Here is a 22,980-nt window from a genome sequence, read left to right on the forward strand (position 1 = left end):
AAAGCTTCAAACGACTTGTTTGCACTATTTCTTAAGTTCCAAAAGCCCTGTTGTGCACAGACCCAGTACATGCTTCAGAGCAATGACTGTAAAGTTTACATGGACAAGATTCTAAAAAATCACGCAGAAAACAATACGTTAAACGTCGTTCACAAACGGGTTTACATGGCATGTGCCTTATTCATGACAATGCATCTGTGAACAAGAGTATGCTGTGCTGAGAAAAGCCGATTGGTGTCGCTACAACTCCAGAAGCGCCCTTGGTAGCGCAGAGTATCTGTTTCTGTATAGTTTACCAAGGACAGACTGCTCTGCGGCTTTCAAAAATAGAAATGTGTGTTTCTGTTAAGGTTGAATGTTTCGAGAGACTGATGTAAGCAATATGCTTAAAACATATAATTCTATGTTTTTTATGAACAGTCGCAAAAATATTTGTACTCTTTTCAAAACAAGAAATAACAACATGCTATAAAAGGTTTTGGCTTTTTATATTAGATAAACAGGCCGTATTTCTTGAATATTGTTAGACATATAAACTAAAAAGGTAATCTAGAAAGGAAGAAATACAATTGAGTGTGTTAAAGATTGGAAATAATATTCTTATTAAAAAGTATGCTTCATCACACAGCTTGTAAATGCATATGGCGTATTAAATTGAATGTGGCATTATGCACGTCTTACTGCACGTAGTGTGTTTTTGATGAATGTTTTATAAAAGCAATTTCCGGTCATGTCATTAAAGGTTTACTGCCAACCAATGAACACGAATGAGGTTACAATATTAATATTAAATTAAAACTATATCGATCGTTTATTTTCATATCAGTTCTTTATGACAACCAGGAAATTTCATATTCATAAAAATCAGTCAACATCTGTTCAAACAGAATAAGAAACATTATCAGACGGACATATCAAATGAACACGGCAATCATATTCCAGATATAATTCAACCAATCTCGTTCACAACTTTTATTTAACAACCTCGAACAACCTCTTGAAAACAAAATGGCTTTATTTATAATAGACTAACACCAGTGCTTTCATATAGTATAAATAATTTAGGAAGTTATAAAAGTATCTTATGAATAGTCTTTATGGATACCAGATTAACATCAGCAAAATTTGCAACACGCGCTTCAAGCACACACACACGTATATATATCAAATTATTTGTATCATTTAGAAACAAGTTAACACGTCTATTTGTTATATAACTATTGAACATTCTAGGTTTCTTGGGGTCATGTATTGTTTGACCATTTCTGTTGTGACTAATGCTCGATTCTGTCTGTGTTTTCCAATAATCTTCTGAAGCAATTTTATTAATATCTCCTGCAACTGTTCTCGTGTCAAAACGCCACATGCATAACCCTGCAAACAAATAAAATTGATTAAGTCGGCATAATATATTGTATTCCAGAACAGCAACGCAATCTTTTACACAGGCTTCTAAGTTAAAAGCTTATTAACAATCTCTGGCACAAACGAAACCGTCAAAAACTCTTCAATACAAGTATAAAAGCGTTCATATTTAGATTAATTATTAGCAACGAAAGGTCAAGACATTCAGGTAAGGAGAGTGGTATTAAAATGAAAATTACAATAATTGCATCACTGGTAGTAATCAAACTGCACAAGACATGTAATTCAAAATCGAATTGTACTACCACATGTTATACATATTTACATTTCAAATTCAATATGTTTAACAATTAAGTAATAAGTATCGAGATTAAGGATACATATCTAAATTATTGTGTACATGCTCACTGGCACCAGACCAGAAAGGAAATACATATTATACCCTACCCTAAGGTACACTGTAAGAACCGTGGTCATGAATTTAGGCGAAATGTAAACAAACGAAAACAGAATACAAAATATTCACAGTTAAACAATAAAACTCGAAATGATGAATGAAATTCATCGTAGAAATGATTTTGAATTTGAAGCCATACATTGGTACGCACTTTTATTGTTTATCTAATTCACAATGCACATGTATGCTTCATATACACATTATAGCGTACACGTGTAGTTAAACGACGACTGACATACATTTTCACATCAGCCAAACAGAACGAGTTTGTAATCTAGACCGAACTCCATTAAGGAAGTTTATCCATATTTTTCTGTAACGTTGATGAAACTACAAACTACGCGTTATTTCTCTGAGATAAGAAATGTTGAAGGAATATGACCGGTAAACAACGGAAGATAAATTACCACTTGCTCAATATTCATAGTACACATTTACCGAACTACGCATTTTAGATGAGAAATGCGCGACTGAAATGGGTTAATCTATTTTCCCGTTCATGACCAGTGGCATTTTCTTTCTGATCTGATGCCAGTGTACACGATAACCACCTAAAGTCTAATTTGAAAGTATCAATTACCCTTTAAATCTGTGTAAATTTATCATCATCTTGCGTTAAGTATGTTAAGTACTGATATGATATGTCTGTCGGGTAGCTGCCCTTTTTCTTTGTTCATCTTTCATATTTATACCTCCTTCTGAATCTGCGTATCTTTTAATCTAGAATATTCCATAACTCAATTTAAATTTGCAGCAAGAATATTACGTTGGACTGTTTTTTCGGATGAAACAATACATCTGTCGTTGATATATTATATATTTGACATAACATTTTTCTATGAAAGTATGTTTGACCATTTACACCATGCATTTAAGGATGGTACTAAATATTTCATGAAATCCTATACTTTTAAAGCAAAATACAAAGTGTTCACTACTTCAAAACTAAACGCACCTTAATTCTTATTTCTTCGTCTGTATCTGTTAGAAAAATGGACGCATTTGGGTCACTAGCACTCATTTTAGTTTGTACACCTTGCAATGCTGGTACAAATGTCGAATGGATAACTGCTGGTTTGACTCCTCCAAGTTTTTGGGCAACATCCTTTGTCATTCTGAAATAGGGATCCTGCAATAGAAATTATCTCATTATATTTGTTATTGAAATAAAACACTTCATTTAAACTAAGTTGTTTTTGTTCTATTCCTTTTGGTGGTCAAACCTTTAAAGTCCTGCCATCTTCATATCTTTAAAATACTACGAAAAACAAATGCTTTCAAGTTTTAGTTTTCTCTCTCTTGCCGGAGATTTACCATCTTCTGAAAGGAAACACGCTAATAATTGTTTGTTTTTTCCCGAGATTTACCACAGAGTGACTCTTAAAGCAATGATAAGTATTGAATATTGAACAAAGTCAAATTGTACATTTACGTGCCTAACTTAAATTAAATAAATAACGTTTCGGTTATCTGGCAATTGATATAAATGTACACACCTGGTCTATTGCACAGGGAATCAGACAAGGAATATCTTTCTTCCTTTTGAACAATCTTGGAAATGAAGAACTAAAGCTTGGTGCAGCTTGAATTGCCGGAAAACTGATCGTTCCAATACTGTCACTGACGTCAAAACCAAATATACCCTTCACCTGGCTATATGTGACTATTTTTGCACCTTACATATGTTCATATAGAATTCGGGACAAAAGCTAAAACGTGAAAGAAAATCATGTATTTGACTAGTAATGCAATACCCTGAAATCCCGAAAATAAACCGGTTTTGAAAAAAACCGGTCTCAAAAATAAGCCACCATTTCATTACAGGCAGAAAGGGCTCATAAATTAGCTGCACTCTAAATTAAGCCCTCCATTTTTGTTGTATCAGTAGTAGTATTAAATGCCTTTGTTAGGACACCATATAAGATAAAAAGAGTTACCAACGTGTACATAGCAGATATATTTCCACATGTATTACCAATAAAACATGCTTTGGAATACAAACCACTTAAAACAATGCAAGAAGTTGTGCTGATTTTCAAAACCCCGGACATATTAAAACTTTAAAAGCAATAAAATAACTGTCTCAAACACTTCTTGTCACGTCAGTTCTACGAACTAACATATCTGCTGTTTATAACACAATGCAGTGTTTATCACGTATTGTGTAAGTTATTCAAGCATTAAACTGCTGTTCTTGTCACTTTGTTGTGGTGTTTTAACAGGAGAAAAAAATGTGTGTTAACAGAGAGATTCTCGCGCTGTAAACATGGTATGGCACCGAAACGGATGATTAAAAAAATTTACGTCAACGTGAAAAAAAACAACACAGACGTTCCCGCGCATTTCTTGGACATTTATCTATATTTATTTATTTATTTTTTACGCGTTTTATGCCAGAATAGCGTTAGTGCATGTTGATTTCATGTTATAAAATCTTCGAAATCCCTCGGGAAACGTTGGTAACCTCGCCCTACCGGGCCCGGGTACTGACCAATCCTTTGGAATTCTGCGGATATTATAACATGAAAAAAATGCGTTATCCCTACATTCATACCTGTTTGGCGATTAAATCAAAGGTGTGTTTGTTTGTTAGGCCAGACAAACAAAACTTTTTAATTTGTAATTATCTGTTAGCATCGGATTTTTTTCGTTGAACAATTGTGCGGTATGTCAAAGGTATAAGTATTTACCGACGTCGATGTTTTTACTAAAAAGCAAAAAATATGACATCCGTATCTTCAGTAATTCGGTTCTCGAAAATACGCCGGTTTTCAAACTGTTACCGAATATATGTACTTAAAAGTTCGCCGGACTCAAAAATAGGCCGGTCTCGATAATAAACCACCAAATCCGCTGCTTATTTTCAGGATTTCAGGGTATTTTTTCAAAAAATATTGGTGATGATGATGATAATGATGATAACAGAAGTAATAATAAAATGCTTTTAGACATCTTTATTATTGTAATTATCATAATGTTATTTATTATCAATACTGTTATTACCATCATGATTGTTAATGCTATATCGATATCATTATTATTATTATAGTTGTTATTATTATCATTATTATCATCATTATTATTACTATCATTATCACAATTATAATAATAATAACAACATCAATGATAGAGATAAAGAAAATAATAATAACAATTATTATTATCATTATTATTATTATCAATATTACTATCATAATTACAATACATTCATACACATGTACACATTCAGAAATATGCTGTTCAAAATATTTTTTCAGGTGTTTCAAAAATCATTTGACATTATATGTGTATTTTAGCATTTACATTAGAAACAATACATTCAAATAGAAAAACCGGTAAGGCGGACTTACAGGGAGCTTTAACACGAACACACAAAAAAAAAATCTTTTCAAATGAAATGTAGCAGAAAGAGGCAATGTGGGTTATATTTCATGACAAATTGTCAAGAGTAGCGCATTTCAGATATTGATACTATTATTCCACATTGCATAATTACATTGTCCCTAGCCACATTCAAAGGTCCAATGGACCGTTAAGACCCAATAATACCGCGGTTGCTTTTCGTTGAACATGGTTCAGAGCACAGGTTTTGTTAAAATACATATTAAGAGATGCATTAGTATTTTTTTATTTATTTAAGATGAGCTGATATAAATAAATTAAATTACACAATAGAAATTTTTGTTATGATGATGCTCAACGATAACTTTTAATATATGGCGTTGTATTCTTTTTATAATAAAGATGGCATTTATATAACAATATTTTATCAAATGAAATGGTGATGATGATATTGATGATGATGGTGATAATCCTAGTAAAATAATATAATATTAACAGTAATGAAATAATAGATTTAACGATTACCAAGAATTATGCGACAAAGTCTTTTCATTTATATTTTATGTAGGTGTTAAATGGTATTGCTTTCATTCTTTAATCAAGATTGCGCATGATGATCCAATTAAATGAAATTAAATCGCTTGTTTAACATGTAAAACCCTTATCAGCAATATACATGACTGATCTTATAGAAGCATTCAGTACTTATATGCCATAGTATACTCACCTTATGTATTCTATATCACTAAATATGAATGTCTTATTGATGTCAAATCCTAAAGCAATGATATTCTTTGCATTTTCATTAGCATATCTGTTAGCCTCCTCTACTGTTATATCATTCCATATGAATTTTTTGCATGTTAAATAGTGAAAGCGATTTTTTTCAAATTGTTTGTGAAGCGTCACATCAGACAGTATTTTGAGAAGCATGTCTTTTCATCTTTAGATGTTTATCACGTGACTTACATTTGAAGATTGTTTATAAGGCATCTCTATGACTGTTATACATATATAAGTTTTGAAATCAATGCATTATAATACCAATGTTCGCATTCTTTGTAAATTTGAAAGGAATTAATTGCCCAAGATGCATTGCCTCTGAAGATGGTCCCCGGCCTATATACAAGTAGAATGGTTGCTTTTGTTTGTACAGTGTCAGAATTTCATGCATGTCTCTAACAAATAAAAAAAAATACATGAATATTGCTTGCATAGCATAAATATTTGTGAGTACACATTGACGCAGTAAATATGTTGTACTTATAAAACACATTTCAATCTTACAAGATGTAATTAACAAGCAAACAAGTAAATCAAAACAGAGTCCTAAATGGTTCCGTAATATTCAATGGTATTGATGAATGGTATTGAAATATATTTAATTTGAGAATTCCTGAAATCATTTTGTAACAGTTTTATTATGAATGTGAGCACTTCACACGTCCGTTATAACCTTCCATTTTTGTCATAACGACATAAAAATAGGCGGAAGCTCGATTTATTATCTAAATGATTTTATTTGTATTCAAATGATAATAATTTGTACACAAATATCGAAATAAACATGAAATAAAAGTTTAACATGTATTTGGATTTTTCTGATGTTTCAGTACAAAGGATTACCTCATTGAGAAGAATATACACCCCTCCGTAGAAGATGATGTGCCCGTTTTCTTATATAATTTTCTATTCTCGTGATCAATTTATCATCAATTTTCTGGCTGCCAAATTTTGCTAAAATACCATTTTAAATATTATCAAAAAAAAAATAATAAAATAACTGTTGTTTGGAAATTTTCAAAAAGTGATTTCTGATTTGTCATAAAGGAAAAAAAGATACAAGGCTACAAGTGCGCATATTGATATCATAATTTAACGTCATATCATGACGTGACTGTGTATGATACTTATAATCTTAGTCATAATGAGACAGTTGAATTAAGAGCATCGTATGTAAAATTAACATCACCGGAGTGTAACAAGACAATGAATGGAACGGTTTGCAAAAAGATATTTACATAGTTAGCATGCATTCTGTATGGTTATGAATATATACACGCATCACAACTGTGACTTGTTTAGTTAAAAAACTAAGCAATGCTACTAACTACACTTGTGATACTTATCACCAGCTATATATATATACCAGTTATACAATTCAATATACAATTTTTTTAATATTTGAGCAATAACATAATTTCTGCTATATCAAACAATAATACGACATACTTATGAGTTTGTCATAGTCAATCCCTGTTGCAGATTTGCTGGCAACATGCCAAGGATCAACGAAATCCTCATCACTAGAACTATGTTCAGGTAATTCAGTCTCTCCACTTTTCATTTTGTTTTAAATAATTTGATAACTGACAAAAAAGCTAAACTCTTTATCAAAAGAAATTTCCTTATGAAATTGCCTATTCCATTTCTGACAAAGTACATTACTATGTAACATAGGTAAAAAAACACGTTTATGTATAGCAATTACAATCATGCTTACTGACTTTTCCTTATGGTAAAAAAATCTGACATAACAATAACAAACATTAATTTCACAATGCCGTTCAAAGAATTATTACATACACTCTTTCCTAGAAGAAAAAAATATATATCAATAGATTAAGGCCATGTATATCATTAAAGCAATGACCTGTCTTATAATGAATGAACGATTATAAAAGTTTTGAGGCTAGACAAGGTAAATACATTGTTATTGGTAATATTATCTGGTCCATTAATGCAAGGACACGTGAAATCTTATACATTAGCAAATCATAATTACCGTATTTATTGTACCTGTATATGGTATGTCACTGAGGAGGAACATTGAGTATTAACCGCCTCGAGCCCGCTTAAGGGAGTAAAGCGATCTTCAAAGTCATGACATTACAATATTACCCAATGATTGATATGTATCTTAATTGAGATTTGTGTGTGTCTGTGTGTTTAAGGTGGGGCTACAAATAAGGAACACCCATTTTCTCTAAATGCTACTGAATCACGCCTCTCGGTAAAATCGTAAGTTTTTCATGATTTTAAAATCATACATGACGGTAAATTAAAGGGGAAACCACTTTTTTATCAGAAAAAGCAGACAAGCCTAACTTTAACTGAGTGTACAATATGTGTAAACAATGATATTAAACGCATGTTATCACATCATTTTACTAAAACGATACAAGCACTTATCAAATACTTGACAAAGTTTTATTTTGTTTTAAAAGAAACTTGAACGATACGTTTATTGCGACGAACTAAAAATTGGCAGTCGTTGAACATTGCTGAATAGTTTTATTGACATTTATTTTGGCAGGATTTATTAAAAGTTAACTGCGCGACTATTTTTATTTGTACAGCAAAAAAACGCATAGTGTTATGTAATAAGAGTAAGAGCGTCATGACGACCTGGGCCGCTCATCAGCCCATGACTGTTTGTCCTTGAATATAAAGCATAAAAATCTTTATCATGAAAGGACACAATTCTATCAAGAACGAAACCAGATCAAAAAAGTTTCTTTTAGAATCATTTAAACTTTTCAATGTCATTTCCAATGTTAAGCATTATCTTTTATTTGACCGAGAGACCTGGATGCCAAGGTGACCCAATACGGAAAAGTCATTAGAATTCATTTAAGCTAACGAATTGGACCTTAGCATGATGATACGGTTTTATATGATTTGACCCAGTGTCTTAGTTTTTGACCTAACATTACGAAGTTTTATAGTTGCCATAAATACCAAAATTCGGAGCCTGTACAATGCTTTCAAGGATTTAGTTCCATATAAATCATTTTCAAAATTTACCTAAGTATATATGACAAGGACAAACGTTCTGACCATGTTTCTTACAAATAAGGCAGACAATTTGGCTTTTTGTGTGTTTACAAGGTTTCTCTACGATTTTACCTAGTGAACTTATTTTGACTGTGTTTTAGATGAAGACAGACATTCTGACTGAATAGTATCTTGAAGATCAGGTAAAATGTAACTTCTTTATTATTTATTTCCTCAATTTGGATTGGGATGTGCCTCGACATCTTATAGAATATATATTTCTCTGTTAAGTTGGTTTGCCAGAGCGTGTAGTCATGCTGAGGCTTTCAATTAACGTAATCTACTATTTCAGACAGATCATTTCATCATTGTAAAATATTACGTGTCTTGTTTAAAATGTTCGAAATGTATTTATTTCACTCAATCGCAGATGTTGTAAATGTTCTAAAATATATCCAGATATTGCAAAATGTTTCATAAAAATAACAAGAACCTTTCACAGCAAACCAATGTTTATTTGACTCTATGTAAGACAGAACATATTGAACAATTATAACATAATTTCATTGTAACAAAATCTATGCAAACAGATTTGTACATATTTCATCCATGCTGTAACTATGTACATCTAAAAAGTATAATGCAATAAAGAAATTGTTACATATTTATCAAGTAACCTTCGTGCTGAAAAAAAAAGTTTAAAACGTTTTAGTGTTTGTATTTTTCCCCGCAGCTAGATACAGTTTACAACTTTTCAGAATGGCTGCATGTGTCTACTGCATTTGATACCTACGTTGTTTTTTTTCAAAACCTGAAACCTTTATTATTGAAATACTGAATAAATCGAGACAGCAACTTGTTTTTATGATAATATATATTGCGAAATCTGAAGCGTTTAAGTTGGTTTAATTAACACAATTAAGATATAGTGTTTCCTTCTATTTGTAAACATCAGCACCTGACATATATTTTAACTACCCACAGACATGACATTGAGATAGCTACAAAAAGAAAGATTGTATATACAATTACTAGACAAAACATGGTGTATTAAAATGCTTAGTGCTCAGAGATACTCCTTTTTTGAAAGCAACGTATATCAACTGGAACTGGAATTGATTATTTTTGCATTTTGTTATATCCCTATAACTAGTGAAAGAGTTCTCGTTGGGAGTTAACAGTACGCCCATAACAATGTTGAACTGACAGTGCCATGAACTAATTGTCTAAAACACAATAAAACACACATAAGACGTACTCATTAATAAGCAGTTGTATCGAATGCCATCTCCTAGTGGGGCGTGGGTACGGAACAAAGAAATGGCTCAGTCAAATCGACCCTACAACATTTTCGTTAAAGTCGTACTTGATGACCTATAGTGTTCCACTTTAACTTATTTTTAAGTATTGGTATTTCATTGTGTTTATGAATATTAAAGCTTTATTTACGTTTCACCAAAGTAATTTTACTAACTCAAGATTTTTTTTTTCACAACCGGCGTGTCCCTAGCAAGTCTATTTTTCCTCTTATGTTTAATCTGTATTTTGATTGTAGCAATGCCTCAAAAATATGAATTTTACATTATAACAGTCATATAATCTTTTAAAACTGTAATAAACTTTAACGTTAAAGGCCAAATACACACTTTAAAACAAAACGAATGCTAATTTATTGCTTTAATGAAGCACAAAAAACAAATATTGGAATGTATTAATAGACACATTTCAATTTATTGATGAAATGCTCAATTGATCAAGTTTCTATGTTTTTAGATATATGACCCAATTTTGATGTACTCCTTCCCTTTTTCATGTAGGTTTTTATCAAGTGTTACGATCGGTCATAAAATTGTCAAGGTTAACTCTGCAAGAGACAAAGTGTAAAGAGAAACATACAAAATACAGAAATGTTATAAATAAAGCTCTGAATAGAGTTCTTGTACGTAATATATCATCATATTAATTTTTATGAGACTCTTCATCACCGTGGCCGAGTGGTTAGAGTCGTTGACTTCAAACCATTTGCCCCTCATCGATGTGGGTTCGAAACCTCATTTGGGGCGTAGAATTCTTCACGTGAGGAAGCCATCCAGCTGGCTTACGGAAGGTCGGTGGTTCTACCCAGGTGCCCGCTCGTGATGAAATTGTGCACGGAGGGGCACCTGGGGTCTTCCTCCACCATTAAAGCTGGAAAGTCGCCATATGACCTAAAATTGTGTCGGTGCGACGTTAAACCCAACAAAATAAAAAAAAAATCATCCCTGAATATCTTTCATGTGTCTAATATATTATATGTATCAAACATTAGATGTTTTTTCTATACGATACGAAGATATAGTTAGCCAGTTAGATACGATAAGAGCTTATAGGCAACTCAGTACGAGTTTTCATATTATACAACAGACTAACATATATTGTAGTCAGATATCATAACTACACAGGCATTGAAACGGTGAGTGCAATGTCATATTAGATATCTATTAAGACGAAAACCGCAACTCAGAATGAATATAAAATAATCTGCAATTGAACGGTTTCTACACAGTTTATACATTTATGGAGATAGTACCTTAAATATAGTAAAAGCAATGAGATTAATTTACAAGTCCATCAAAATGCCCAAATATATAACGTACTTGTATTATTGAACGTTTTCATATTAAAAAGTGAGTTTTAAAAATAATTGTATTGTTGTATGTATGGTTGAAATTGATAGACAAAACAAAATTAACAAAACTGATATAGATCTATCCACTGAATAATCAATTATCTTTACAGCACTAAAGCAGACGTACCTGTGATTTTGATTGTATTAATTGAAGCATTAAAAAAGTAAGATTTCACTTACACTAACTTTGCATTTAGCAAAATGTCTCAGTCAATGAACAAATGTTTAAGTATGTCACACGATGCTAAAAAGAAAACAAGAAAATACACATCACTACAAGCAAAGAAAACGTAATAACAAGCAAGGAAAACGTAATTGCTTAGCAAAGAAAACGTAATTACATGCAAAGAAAACGTAATTTGCTGACAATTTGTCAGCGCTCTTGTAATATTCTGATTATATCACACATGGGTCATTTTTATGTATTCATATGACTTTCAGACGCCACACTTTTGGGGTTCCCATCCCAGTGGGAATCATCAAGCAGTGGCTGCTGATCATGGGAACCAGCAATGCATTTCTCTATTTTGCTGTTTGGTAGCTTGAACAGCGATTCTGTGAACGAAATGCTCGAGAAGTTCCTTGGTAACAGTGCAGTCTTGGTACTCTTACTCTTCTCAACATCGTTAACTTGAATGGTTACAATACATTCCTTGGGGTTTTGATTTGCTGAAAGCATGTTGCTCAAACGTTGCTTCTGTGTACCAAGAATATCTGAAATATGAATCATTTACTATATGATTACACACAATGTATTTGTAAGCGACGCTTCAAATTAAACAGTAAGATCCAGCTATGAGATATCAAATATCTACAACCCTTAATAAGTTCCATGTTAAGGGTAAATGCTTTCTTATTTTCCACCATTTTGTTAGGACTTTGAATATTGTTTTATTTAGATTGAAAAATATTAAATCGTTGCTATTTGCAAAACAGAAGTGGGGGTAACTTAGCCAAGATTATGTATATATTCTAGTTTTGTCCAAAAAAAATTTACGTCACGCAAGTGTTTCTAGCATGTAACTCGATGGCTCTACAAAATGTAACGATGACAAAATCATGTACATCGTCTTAAAAGGTGAACGATCCTTTTGCAAATGGCAGTCTCTAATGACAAAACGTCGACAGAAAAATCTGCTAAAAACAATAATTAACTTCATTTTGTGCAATTATGGCGCTTGGACATATTGCAAATGGTTCAATAGGTAATGCAGTTCTTTGAGCGAGATGAGGCGTAGTTCCTCTACGTGTTCGTATTCCTGAATGCATGAATACAAAGAGCATTTTCGAGTTTGCTGTTTATGTGAGCTTTAGTTTAATTGTAGAACAACGCTTCCTTCACACGAAATGGGGAAAATATTTGAGGTCTATATATTTATCTGCATGAAATAAATATTAAATTTGCACTAGTAAGAAAATGGCCGATACCTCTACTTCTCTTACGTCCATGCATGATATACCAGCAAAGTCCACTGATCACAAGTACCAAAACAAGAAGTACTACCCCGCCCCTGTAACACAACCATTCATCATTTAACAAAGGAAGAGATCAAACAAATGTCGACAGCCACTACTTTGTAACAGGTAATAACAATATTGTTAACTTAATTTTGCTTGTCTTTAGATAAGAACGGATTCGTTTCATACATTTCAGAATGATTGTACTAAGAGTAAAGCAGACGTAGATTTGTCAGTGACAGTCAACCAATAATTCTATAATTTACCCCATACCAACAATAAAGTTTCCGTTTTAATGAATCTTGAAAGTAACATTAAGTTTAATTTGTGACCTACTATCAACTATCAAAACGTACCAGATAAGATATGTATCCAAGTTCTCATCGTCGCAGCATCGCGACCCGCAACATTTTTGTATGGCTCTACATCTGAAATAATTCATGCATTTTTGTAATATTTTCTCCTGTACAATTCAAAGATTTCTAAGTGTAAGTAATTCAATGGTTCAGTCGCATTTACAGGTTTTGTGCGTTTAACAAAATTAGATAGTGGTCATCAATACGCTAATATAATCCATGAAACGTCGACTTTAAATTATATACTTACTGGAATTGTTTTTCTGTGTACAAATCTAAACGATAGGTACATGTTATCTGAAATATAAGTAAGTTCCATTGTTATAAGCACATTTAATTTCAGGTGTACAAAGTAACGTTGCAAACAAAACAGTGTTTAGGTCATTCCGGTGTTTTATTCGACTGGAACCTGCGCAGCAATTAGATATCACGCTCATAAAAGCGGAGAACGGGTAAAATACATAATGTCAATTATCACAATAGGAAAAATTTATATCAATACTTTATAATCTTTAAAAAGATTCTTCTGAAGCATAGACTGAAACCGAGCAAATCATTTCTTTCAGCACTGACTAATATGAATATATCAAACTGAATCATGATATACATTTTATCAAAAATTCATTAATTTTTAATCATGACTTCCGATGACATGTTCTTGTCATTGCAAAGTAAGTATGTTGTCTGGACCGGCATTCGTTTTGATTTAAAATGCACTTATTTTTCAACTATTCATTTTATCAAATGGCAAGTTAGCGATTAAAAACTATTTTCATGTTAAAAGGAGGAAAATTTGTCCAATAGATAATGAAAAGGTTTAAAATAAATGGAAATTCATAATTCCGCCTACTACGGATCACGTACAGTCAAGCAGGTGCAGCAACTACCAAAATACAAGGACGCTTTATTTAAGAAATTAAACAAAGCTTAAAATCTGTGTACGTTTAGCAAAAGAAGCTATGAGTAACAAATCATTATTGTTTCCTTCTTGATGTGCATTCAGCTTAACCTAGTTTCACATCTTTGAACACTGTATTATTGCAAATTTATAGTATTGTTTAAATCAGTTTTATTTCCTTTTCTGCATCATGCTTATTAAATTGTTTTTACCAACTGCTTGACATGTCCATTCATTCATTTATTAATGAAAAAGTTATCTAAAAACCCGGGATTTACTTTCAGCTTTCAGATTTGCTTGATGGTGAATTTTTACATCCCTGATAACACAATCGTCTATACATGTCCTTAACAACAAACCAAAGATGAAAGTAGGCAAGTAAGCAAGGCGGGGTTTGTTTTTATTCAAACAAAGATTTTGTCGCTTTGATATGTCAATTAAATGAAACTATGTTTTGACTATAAGTCAGTCACAGATTTCTTACTGTCATGCTTTTGAACTGAATTTCGCCTCGAATACTCTTAACTCCGTTCCATTTAATCAAATTTCATGAGAATGCCAATAAATGATCGATTGACAAAACTGTTATTCATAATTGACAAAAGTTTGTCAGGAATGACCTATTTAAAAGTCGCAAAATATTTTATGATGTTGTTGTTCTCCTCTGTGGACATTAATTTAAATACATTCTATTACACGTAAATGAAACAATTATAATAATTGAATAATAACGCACAAATTAAACTCAAATATCCATTTTCTCGCTGGGATTAACGTCACAACGTCTCAGTTAGATCACATAGCAATTTTCCAGCTTTGACGGTGTAGGAAGACCCCAGGTGCCCCTCCTTACATTACTTCATCACGTAGGGGACACTTGTTTAGAACTACCTTAATTCAGCTGGATAAAGTCTCGATAATACTTTGAATACAGCACTACAAACATGATAAGATATCAACTTACGTCTTAATTGTTTAACGAACGTTGGAAAGTAACGAGATCAGTTTAATCTAGCATTGATTAGTGACAAAAGTAACTTGTCATTATTTGATGTAAAAGCTTAAAGATAACAACGATTTAACACGTTGTTTCACATGTGTTTACATTTCATCATTAATATTTTAATGTTAAGATAAATTAAATGTACAACGCCATTGAAAATGTCATTGTATAGGAATAAGCGTTTAATCGAATTGATCAGTTTCAGTTTCAATTTGTACAGCATGCGTTGTTTTTATAAATAGTAATAACATAAACTTCCCTGTTATTGTAATACAACCTGAATTGACTTGACACTGACTTCCCATTTTATTTATAAATACTTATTACTGCATCATTCTTCAATACAACAAGTAAATAGTTAAAAGTCTGTAAAGAATAATAGATTAAAAACAGTCTGTTGTGAGAGAATAGACAAATAAGGGCGCACTAATCAAGAAACATATGAAAATTAAACAATTTTATATGTGCTTTAGTCCTGTTTGAAGTAATGGATATTCCTGCTTTAACCTGGACACAAGTCTAACTGAGCATATATGAAATTGCAGTATATTGTAAATATTAATATTTTAACAAGATCAGTCCTGCAACAGTATAAATAAAATTGTTATGTATGATTTTAAAGTGCTTTGAAAGTGTTGCCAATTTCAGTCATCGGTAGTTATCTATACTTTATTCTGGATTTGTAGTGTTGCAGGTAAGGCGATTCAATATCCTGATAGGTCTGGGAAAACGTTTTTATATGCATGTTTATTATATTCAAGTTTAATTCTTATTTTATCAATCAAAAAGTGCATCACAGAAAATGCTACATCCTTTGCCATTCTTTATTAATGTTATATCATGTCTAAAAAAAATTATACTTGAAACTAAAACGGAAAATAAATATGTAATGTATATAAAAATAGATGGCAGTAATGATATAATTTGAATTTATATCGTTTGATTTTTGCGTCCAGTTTATAGGCTCGTCTGTTACCTATGGAAATCAGCATGAATTGCTAACCACTACCATTTATAAGCACCAAGATCTATAATTTTAGGAACAAAAATACATATTACATTATATTAGAGCCATATCACAAATGTATGCTTGATTGATTTTTATAAAATAATTCGGAATTGCCTCGCTTTAATATGAAATTGAGTTTTTCTGATTACTAAAATATGATTTTTAGATTTATATTTGAATTTGATAGATGCCGGTATATTTCAACAATCTGAACCAAAAGGCAAGTTGTAAAACTGTGTCTAAATTCTTAATTCTATGTTGGATACGAACGGGTAAAAATAGTAATTCTTTATATAGTCTCAGCTATATAATATATTTAATAATTAAATCATTCCTTTGGCGAAGTGTATGTATCAAATTTATACTTATGCTAAAATAACTCTTATACTATCTTGGTTATGCAACCGGGATAAGAAAATCAAATTTTTAATCACAGCCAGTGAAAATCTAACTTATTATAAGCGCTAAGTGAACACAGTTAAGGAGGTAGATTTCTTTGTTACCAGGGTAAATTCAAATTGTTTTGTATTTCATTTAATTTTATGTTTTAGTTGCAACAATCTCAAGTTCGTTTATCTTTGTCCCTTTGAGAACAATTTTTATCCAGGTTTGAAGTACATAACCATCCAAAGATATACACCTGGAAAAAATGAAGCACCCCCTAAAAGTTCTGTCTATTGTACATTAGAAATTAACGCGTCTGAAATTTTCATTTTCCAGTGGGCACAAATAATATTCCGTTGATAGGATTAAAGCTTTGACACACAGTGGCTATTATTGTACACGTAGATATAGGCGAGAATATCGTGCATCCCGTGCTTTTCGCAAAAAGCAGTATTCTTATGCAACATACTCGCGTATATGTTATGCACATTTCCTTGCTATTCCGCATAGTTCAGCCATAGGTTAGACTTTGAGGACATGACGGCGAATTCACTGGTCGGATGAGAGCAGGTTTTAGCTGCATGTTACATATGGCCGAATGAGAGTCTGGCGACACCAAAACACGACTTATACACCAAGAAACATCAAGCCATCAGTTCCTAACGGCGGGGTTCTGTAATGTTGTGGGGATGCGTAACACATGACGACAAGTCGGGAAGCTCGTGTTTCCGCGGTAACGCATTTCCCTCATTGTTAAACAAATATGTATGATAATGGTTTTTTTTTGGGGGGGGGGGGGGGGGTCTTCAGTGCCATTCCGTTAATAATCAATATGGAATATTAGGGTAATACTATTAGAATAATATTAGCAGAATATTCAAAACTTTACATGGTACCCTATTTCTTGCATCTTACATGTCTGCCTGTGTAAGACGGGGTTACCTCTACCCGAGGGACAGCGTGGAATGGAAAACCGAACGTTAGCGAGGGTTTTTATCAAAGCTGTCCCGAGGGTTTAGAAAACAGCTGTCTTACACAAGCAGACATGTAAGATCATTTTTCTTGCCTATAATGTTCAAAGTAGATCGTGAAGACAAATGGAGTTGGGTATCTCCTGGCATTATTTATATTGTTTATGACATCATAATAGTGCCAGTACTATGTGACGTCACCTAAGTGTACGTTATGTTAGACAATGTTTCTCCATAGGGAAAGACAGGAATATCTATCCCTGGCGCGTGCTCGAATAAATGTATACTTTCATTGCTAGGTAGGCAAGAAAAAGTAGAATAGACTTTCTCGTTTAATGTAGCTTCGAAATCTTTTATCTTTAAGGTAAGTAATCTGTTAGTGTTATTTGCATTTATTTAAACACATTTCAAAGCTTTGAATACTAACAATAGTACTCCTCATTTTACATTTTTATGGAAAATCATTTTGTTTGCAGTTATTGTTGTCATTCCTAGTGTTTAAATACAGATTAAAAGCTGAAGCTGTGTTCGTTGAATAAACCAGTGCCAACGCCTTTGAATTTTACATATATAGCTTACGGGATTCGTTTCCATGACAACTTTAATTTAATTCAAGAAATAAATATTATCTACTAAAACTTGATCAATTTCAAAGCACAGTTTAAGTATGGCCATAATGATTAATCTTCCATCGACTTATATTCCCAATAACATCAGTTAGCATCATCCATATTCTTACATTCCTCATAACATTTCATAATAAATATACAAAAACCGCCAATTATTGATTATTATTCAGAACGAAAGACTAATAAAAATATTTTGGCAAATAACGGCTGTTTAAAATAAGTTCAAATAAAAACAAATGCTCAGAATAACCTACTTTTAAGACAAAAGCTATTAATTTTGTGCGGTTATTGACACGTACCGTCATGACGTCGATGATGTCATTTTAAGGCAACAATGTTTGGTACTTTTTCTGCGGTAATGTATACATTATTTCCGCATTATTAAACCATAAAGCATCAGATCAGACACAGGTTAATTTTTTTCTCAGAAATATATAATTATCATGTATACAAACACACTTAATTTGTCTTAAACGTTGTCATACATCCTCACGTTAGCTTCCGGTTTGGCATGCGCACATATAAATATTAAAGTAACCTACATCCTTAAGAGCATATGGTCATATGTTAAAACTTCAAAAATATAGCTTTGATACGTATTCCTACTTAGCTTATGTCTGTGACGTCCATTGTGCTTTAGTTCGACGCATGACGCGCGACATGACGCAAGACAGGACGCTAGATAATACGACACGACACGCTACACGACGGACGACACTGTGACAGGTCCCGTGACAACAATGTCGCTATGTTATTTAGCATGCGATCCAACAAGCGACAAAACGAAACGACAAGAGACATGATGCAGACAATACGACATGACGTGGGACATTAATGTCGCGATATCGTGTCGTATTGTCGCCCGTCGTATTATGTTTGGAGCGTCGTGTCTGAATGTGTTATGTCGTGTCTCGCTCCATTTTGCCGTATTTCATGTCATGCGCCGACCTAGATGAGTAGACAGCCGACAAACAACGCGACGTGATGCACATGATAAGACGGGCGGCAATGCGAGGGGACTTTGCAACAGTAAAGCCTTGCGTCGTGTCACGTTGTCGTTCATTGTATTGCATTATCGTGCGTCATGATGTTGAGCATCGTGAGTCAACCTGACGACACACTACATCAGTTAAAGGGAATTCCAATAGCTTTTTATGCGCATCTTTCTGCGCAGCCGATTCTATCAATGGAACAAGTGAAGTGAAGTCAACATTTGTTGAAACATGTGATAGACAATCTTCGATGTGAGGAATCTCATTTTGCAATAAGTTTTACCAGTTATCAAATGTTGATACTAGTTTATATTGTATTGACATGTAACATGCCTGACGTGTATCATGCAACTTGCCATTTGTGGCCGTGTTTTGACAGCGCGTTTTACACAGTATTGTTCATATAATATTAGACAATTTACTTTGTATTGATAAGACAATATCTCTCATCAAATCATTTGGTATTCAATTATAGAAAGGATTAAGAACATTTTTTAGCAGATTTAATCTATTTGGTCAAGTTCAGGGTACTTTTTCGTCTGAACAGGTGTTGATTCAAGCGGTCGTAACATAGAACTTAGCCTGATGACCCATACCTTTTTGGTTACTTTTATATTCACAATACAATCACCAATACTTAAGGAAAACAGAAAAATTCTATGAAACATTTTTTTTTCCAAATTTAAAAAAGAGTATTCTTTACTATGAGTATTTTTCATTGAATGTGAATACGAAACAAGATTTATTTTCATTTGTACCCATTATTGTAATGATATTGTATTACAAATATGACTATGATATGAAACAATATATAAACCTTATTGTGCTGTCTGGATTAATGTTTTTGTCCGTCTTTATAAAAACAAGAGCGCCAAGATTCACTGTTATGGTGTGTTTCTCTGGTGAGCGACCTAGGGCCATCTTGGCACTCTTGTTTTTTTTATTTGTTAATTGTTTTCAGCACAAAATTTTCTATCAGATATGTGAATTTGAATAAAAATCTATGAAATAAAAAAAACTATAGGAATTCTTAGGAATAGGATTCTGTAAGATATTTTATGATATATCTGCTTTGAATGCGAGTTATCTGTTATGGAGATCAACTCAGCAAATAAGTACTATGATTTTTGAAACTCACTTCTTTCTTTTCCAAAAGAGAGCATTCAACATTCGGAGGGTTAATCATTCCAAAGGCCCAGAGTAGGATACTTTTTAAAGTTAAAGAGATTTTAGTAAAAAGTAATAATTATTTGATTTCTTTTTCAAATTGAAAGCCCTGTGTATAATACTGTCTCGTAAATTTATTGTAATGTATTTATTTTGATTTAGAAACAAAAATTCATGAAGCAGTATCTTTAAAGCATAAAACATGTATTAAAAAATATATTATATGTCTCAATTAACAACTCTTTAAATGAATAAATTAGCACAAAAGTTTGTAACTTTTCTAAAATTATATTATGAAAATTTCTTGCATTAAACATTAAGATCTAGTCTTATAGTCACGTGATGCAAATATCAAAGCTCACTGGATAAGAGAAGTTGGTAAACAAATGAACATAAATAATCCTTATCAAAATGAAAACAAATAAAATACCGAAAAGGTTTTAAATCTGAATTTAAAATTTCAATGTCTCAATAATATGCATATATAAACGTAAATAAAATGAAATTAAAATTTTTAGATTAAATGTCTGATTAATTTTTAAAATGTCATGTGTTCTGACTTGGCATTATTTTTGTTTCTTTTCTAATTGTAAAATGTTTTTAGACAATGTTCATGGCAAATAAAGATATTTCTCATGGTCGTTTAATGAGTTATCCATTTTATTATTTGATTCTTGATAAATTTACTAGTAGAAGAATGAGCATGCTAAATTTAACGTCTTAATTGAATTTCTATTGAAAATTTACTCTTATTCCTGTAATTATTTAGCAGAAGAATACTTTGATTATTCTTGTTTGACTAATTTCTGGCATTTTTATCTTGATTCCAACATAATAGTTTGAAACAGAAAATTAATGCGTTTTACTTATGCATGTACAATATTACTAAATAGGTAGGCGGAAAGAAAAATCCTCAATATTCCCCCAGTTAAAGTGGCATTTTCATGTCTTATGTAAGCCAGTTCCAATTTTTATTCATTGTGGACCTATACTTAACATTTTGGTATCATTTTTAAGGAGATATTTTGCATTTATAGAAATGTAAACAAACCTTATTACTCATGAGTCAGGCCAACAATTTAGCTGTCAGTTTGAAAGATATTCCGTAGTGTTGACCTGTCAGAAAAAAATCTCTCTTAGAAGAAACACGACCCCTACTTTTCTTGGAAAAGGTGATGTTTTATAGGCCATTTAAGAACATAAGACTAGTAATTCTTTTTTAAAAGGGCCTGGCTCTGTGTTACAGCTCTCAGAAGAAGATTGTTAATTTATATAGAGCATATAGCAAATTTATTCACTACTGTACAGCCTCCAAGAACTTAAATAGCGTTACGATAAAATTTATGTTGAATTTACTTTAAGAACCACAGACGAATAACCAAATATCTGAGTTGGAAAGCAGTGGAGTGGGGCTCCGCCGTCGAACAGTCAGTAGCAATATACAATATATATATTTAATTTTATACCTTCTTTGCAAAATGTGGAAAACGACTAAGAATAAAATACTGACTTCCCTCCACTTAAGGGAAAACCGGTTTTAACCATGGTCAGATTACGAAAATTTAAACGTTCTGTGTAACATTTCGCTGATTATTTTCATGACGTGTTCTAAGCTAAGAAATGATATTCTCATATGTTTTTAACTGTCGCAGCAACGGTCCTAAAAAGCCGTTTGTTGACCGTAAAATAGTATGTACTTTTATTCAGTGAAATAGTTACTGTAAATTACCTTTGGCGTTCCGGGACTGTTGATCTTGTCCATCTTGTAGTTACAGGTACGAATGTGTTGAAATGTTTTGATGATGTTGTCAATTTCTTTTCACAATGTTTTACCAGTAGTACACACGCCAAGGAAACATAAAGTATTTGTTTTCAAAAGCTGACCAGTAGAATTCATTGTCTAGGAAGTAGTACAGCTGTTGAGGATTTGTTTTAGATTCCATTGTTTTTGTAAAAATTACAAATTTAAAAGAAAGGTATTACAAAACCAGACAATGTAGCGTCAAAACCTTATAATATTAACATACTCCTTTTTCATTTGTTAATTTAAATTTATATATTTTTTCCTGATTTTCACTCCTTTCTGTTTCACAACTTTACCAGTTATACACAAACTTCTTTATCTAGTATTTGTTTCTAAATTTAGTAAAGTAGTTCCGATCGATATTAATCATGTGTCGTCTGTTTACAATCTAAACATGTTAAAGAATGTGTGTTAATGTGAAACATATCCATAAATATCATTTTACTGTACTTGGCAAAAGTAAAAACCTACGTAATATAATGGTGGTAAATACAATTTTCAGCAATTATGCAAATGATGCATATAATACAACTAAAATTTTATCTCAGTGTTGTTATATTTTCTGGTCCTTCGGGATCATTGATTTCAACTCATTTACATTTGAAGATTGCATACTGCGTAAGCCGGTGCTAGGGGCGTGGTCGGGGGGGTGTGGGGCGGGGGGCTTGGGCAGTGTTGCATTTTTTCATTACTGCTCATG

General features: G+C 32.3%; 1 protein-coding gene and 1 pseudogene across 1 annotated transcript; both read right to left on the reverse strand.

Annotated features, from left to right (window-relative positions):
• Positions 1 to 957: 957 nt before the first annotated feature.
• On the reverse strand, positions 958 to 9,293 carry LOC123544843 (tryptophan--tRNA ligase, cytoplasmic-like; annotated as a pseudogene).
• Positions 9,294 to 9,435: 142 nt separating this feature from the next.
• LOC123544845 (uncharacterized) lies at positions 9,436 to 22,621 on the reverse strand. Its single transcript, XM_045330917.2, has 5 exons — positions 22,206 to 22,621; positions 13,674 to 13,720; positions 13,424 to 13,495; positions 13,038 to 13,120; positions 9,436 to 12,323 (listed from the first exon to the last, which is right to left on the reverse strand). Exons 1-5 carry the CDS (start codon positions 22,236 to 22,238, stop codon positions 12,028 to 12,030), a joined length of 531 nt encoding a protein of 176 aa, XP_045186852.2. The 5' UTR covers positions 22,239 to 22,621; the 3' UTR covers positions 9,436 to 12,027.
• Positions 22,622 to 22,980: the final 359 nt, after the last annotated feature.

Source organism: Mercenaria mercenaria, chromosome 1 (genome assembly GCF_021730395.1).
Source record: "Mercenaria mercenaria strain notata chromosome 1, MADL_Memer_1, whole genome shotgun sequence".
Taxonomy (NCBI): domain Eukaryota; kingdom Metazoa; phylum Mollusca; class Bivalvia; order Venerida; family Veneridae; genus Mercenaria; species Mercenaria mercenaria.

What these genes read in the sequence shown, in the direction of transcription:
- LOC123544845 (XM_045330917.2), bottom strand. Translation starts at nt 22,238, where the DNA reads ATGGACAAGATCAACAGTCCCGGAACGCCAAAG. An exon ending in ACAGTCCCGGAACGCCAAAG is followed by an intron (nt 13,721 to 22,205) that starts GTAATTTACAGT and finishes CTTATATTTCAG; the next exon opens with ATAACATGTACCTATCGTTT. An exon ending in TTGGATACATATCTTATCTG is followed by an intron (nt 13,121 to 13,423) that starts GTACGTTTTGAT and finishes GTTGTGTTACAG; the next exon opens with GGGCGGGGTAGTACTTCTTG.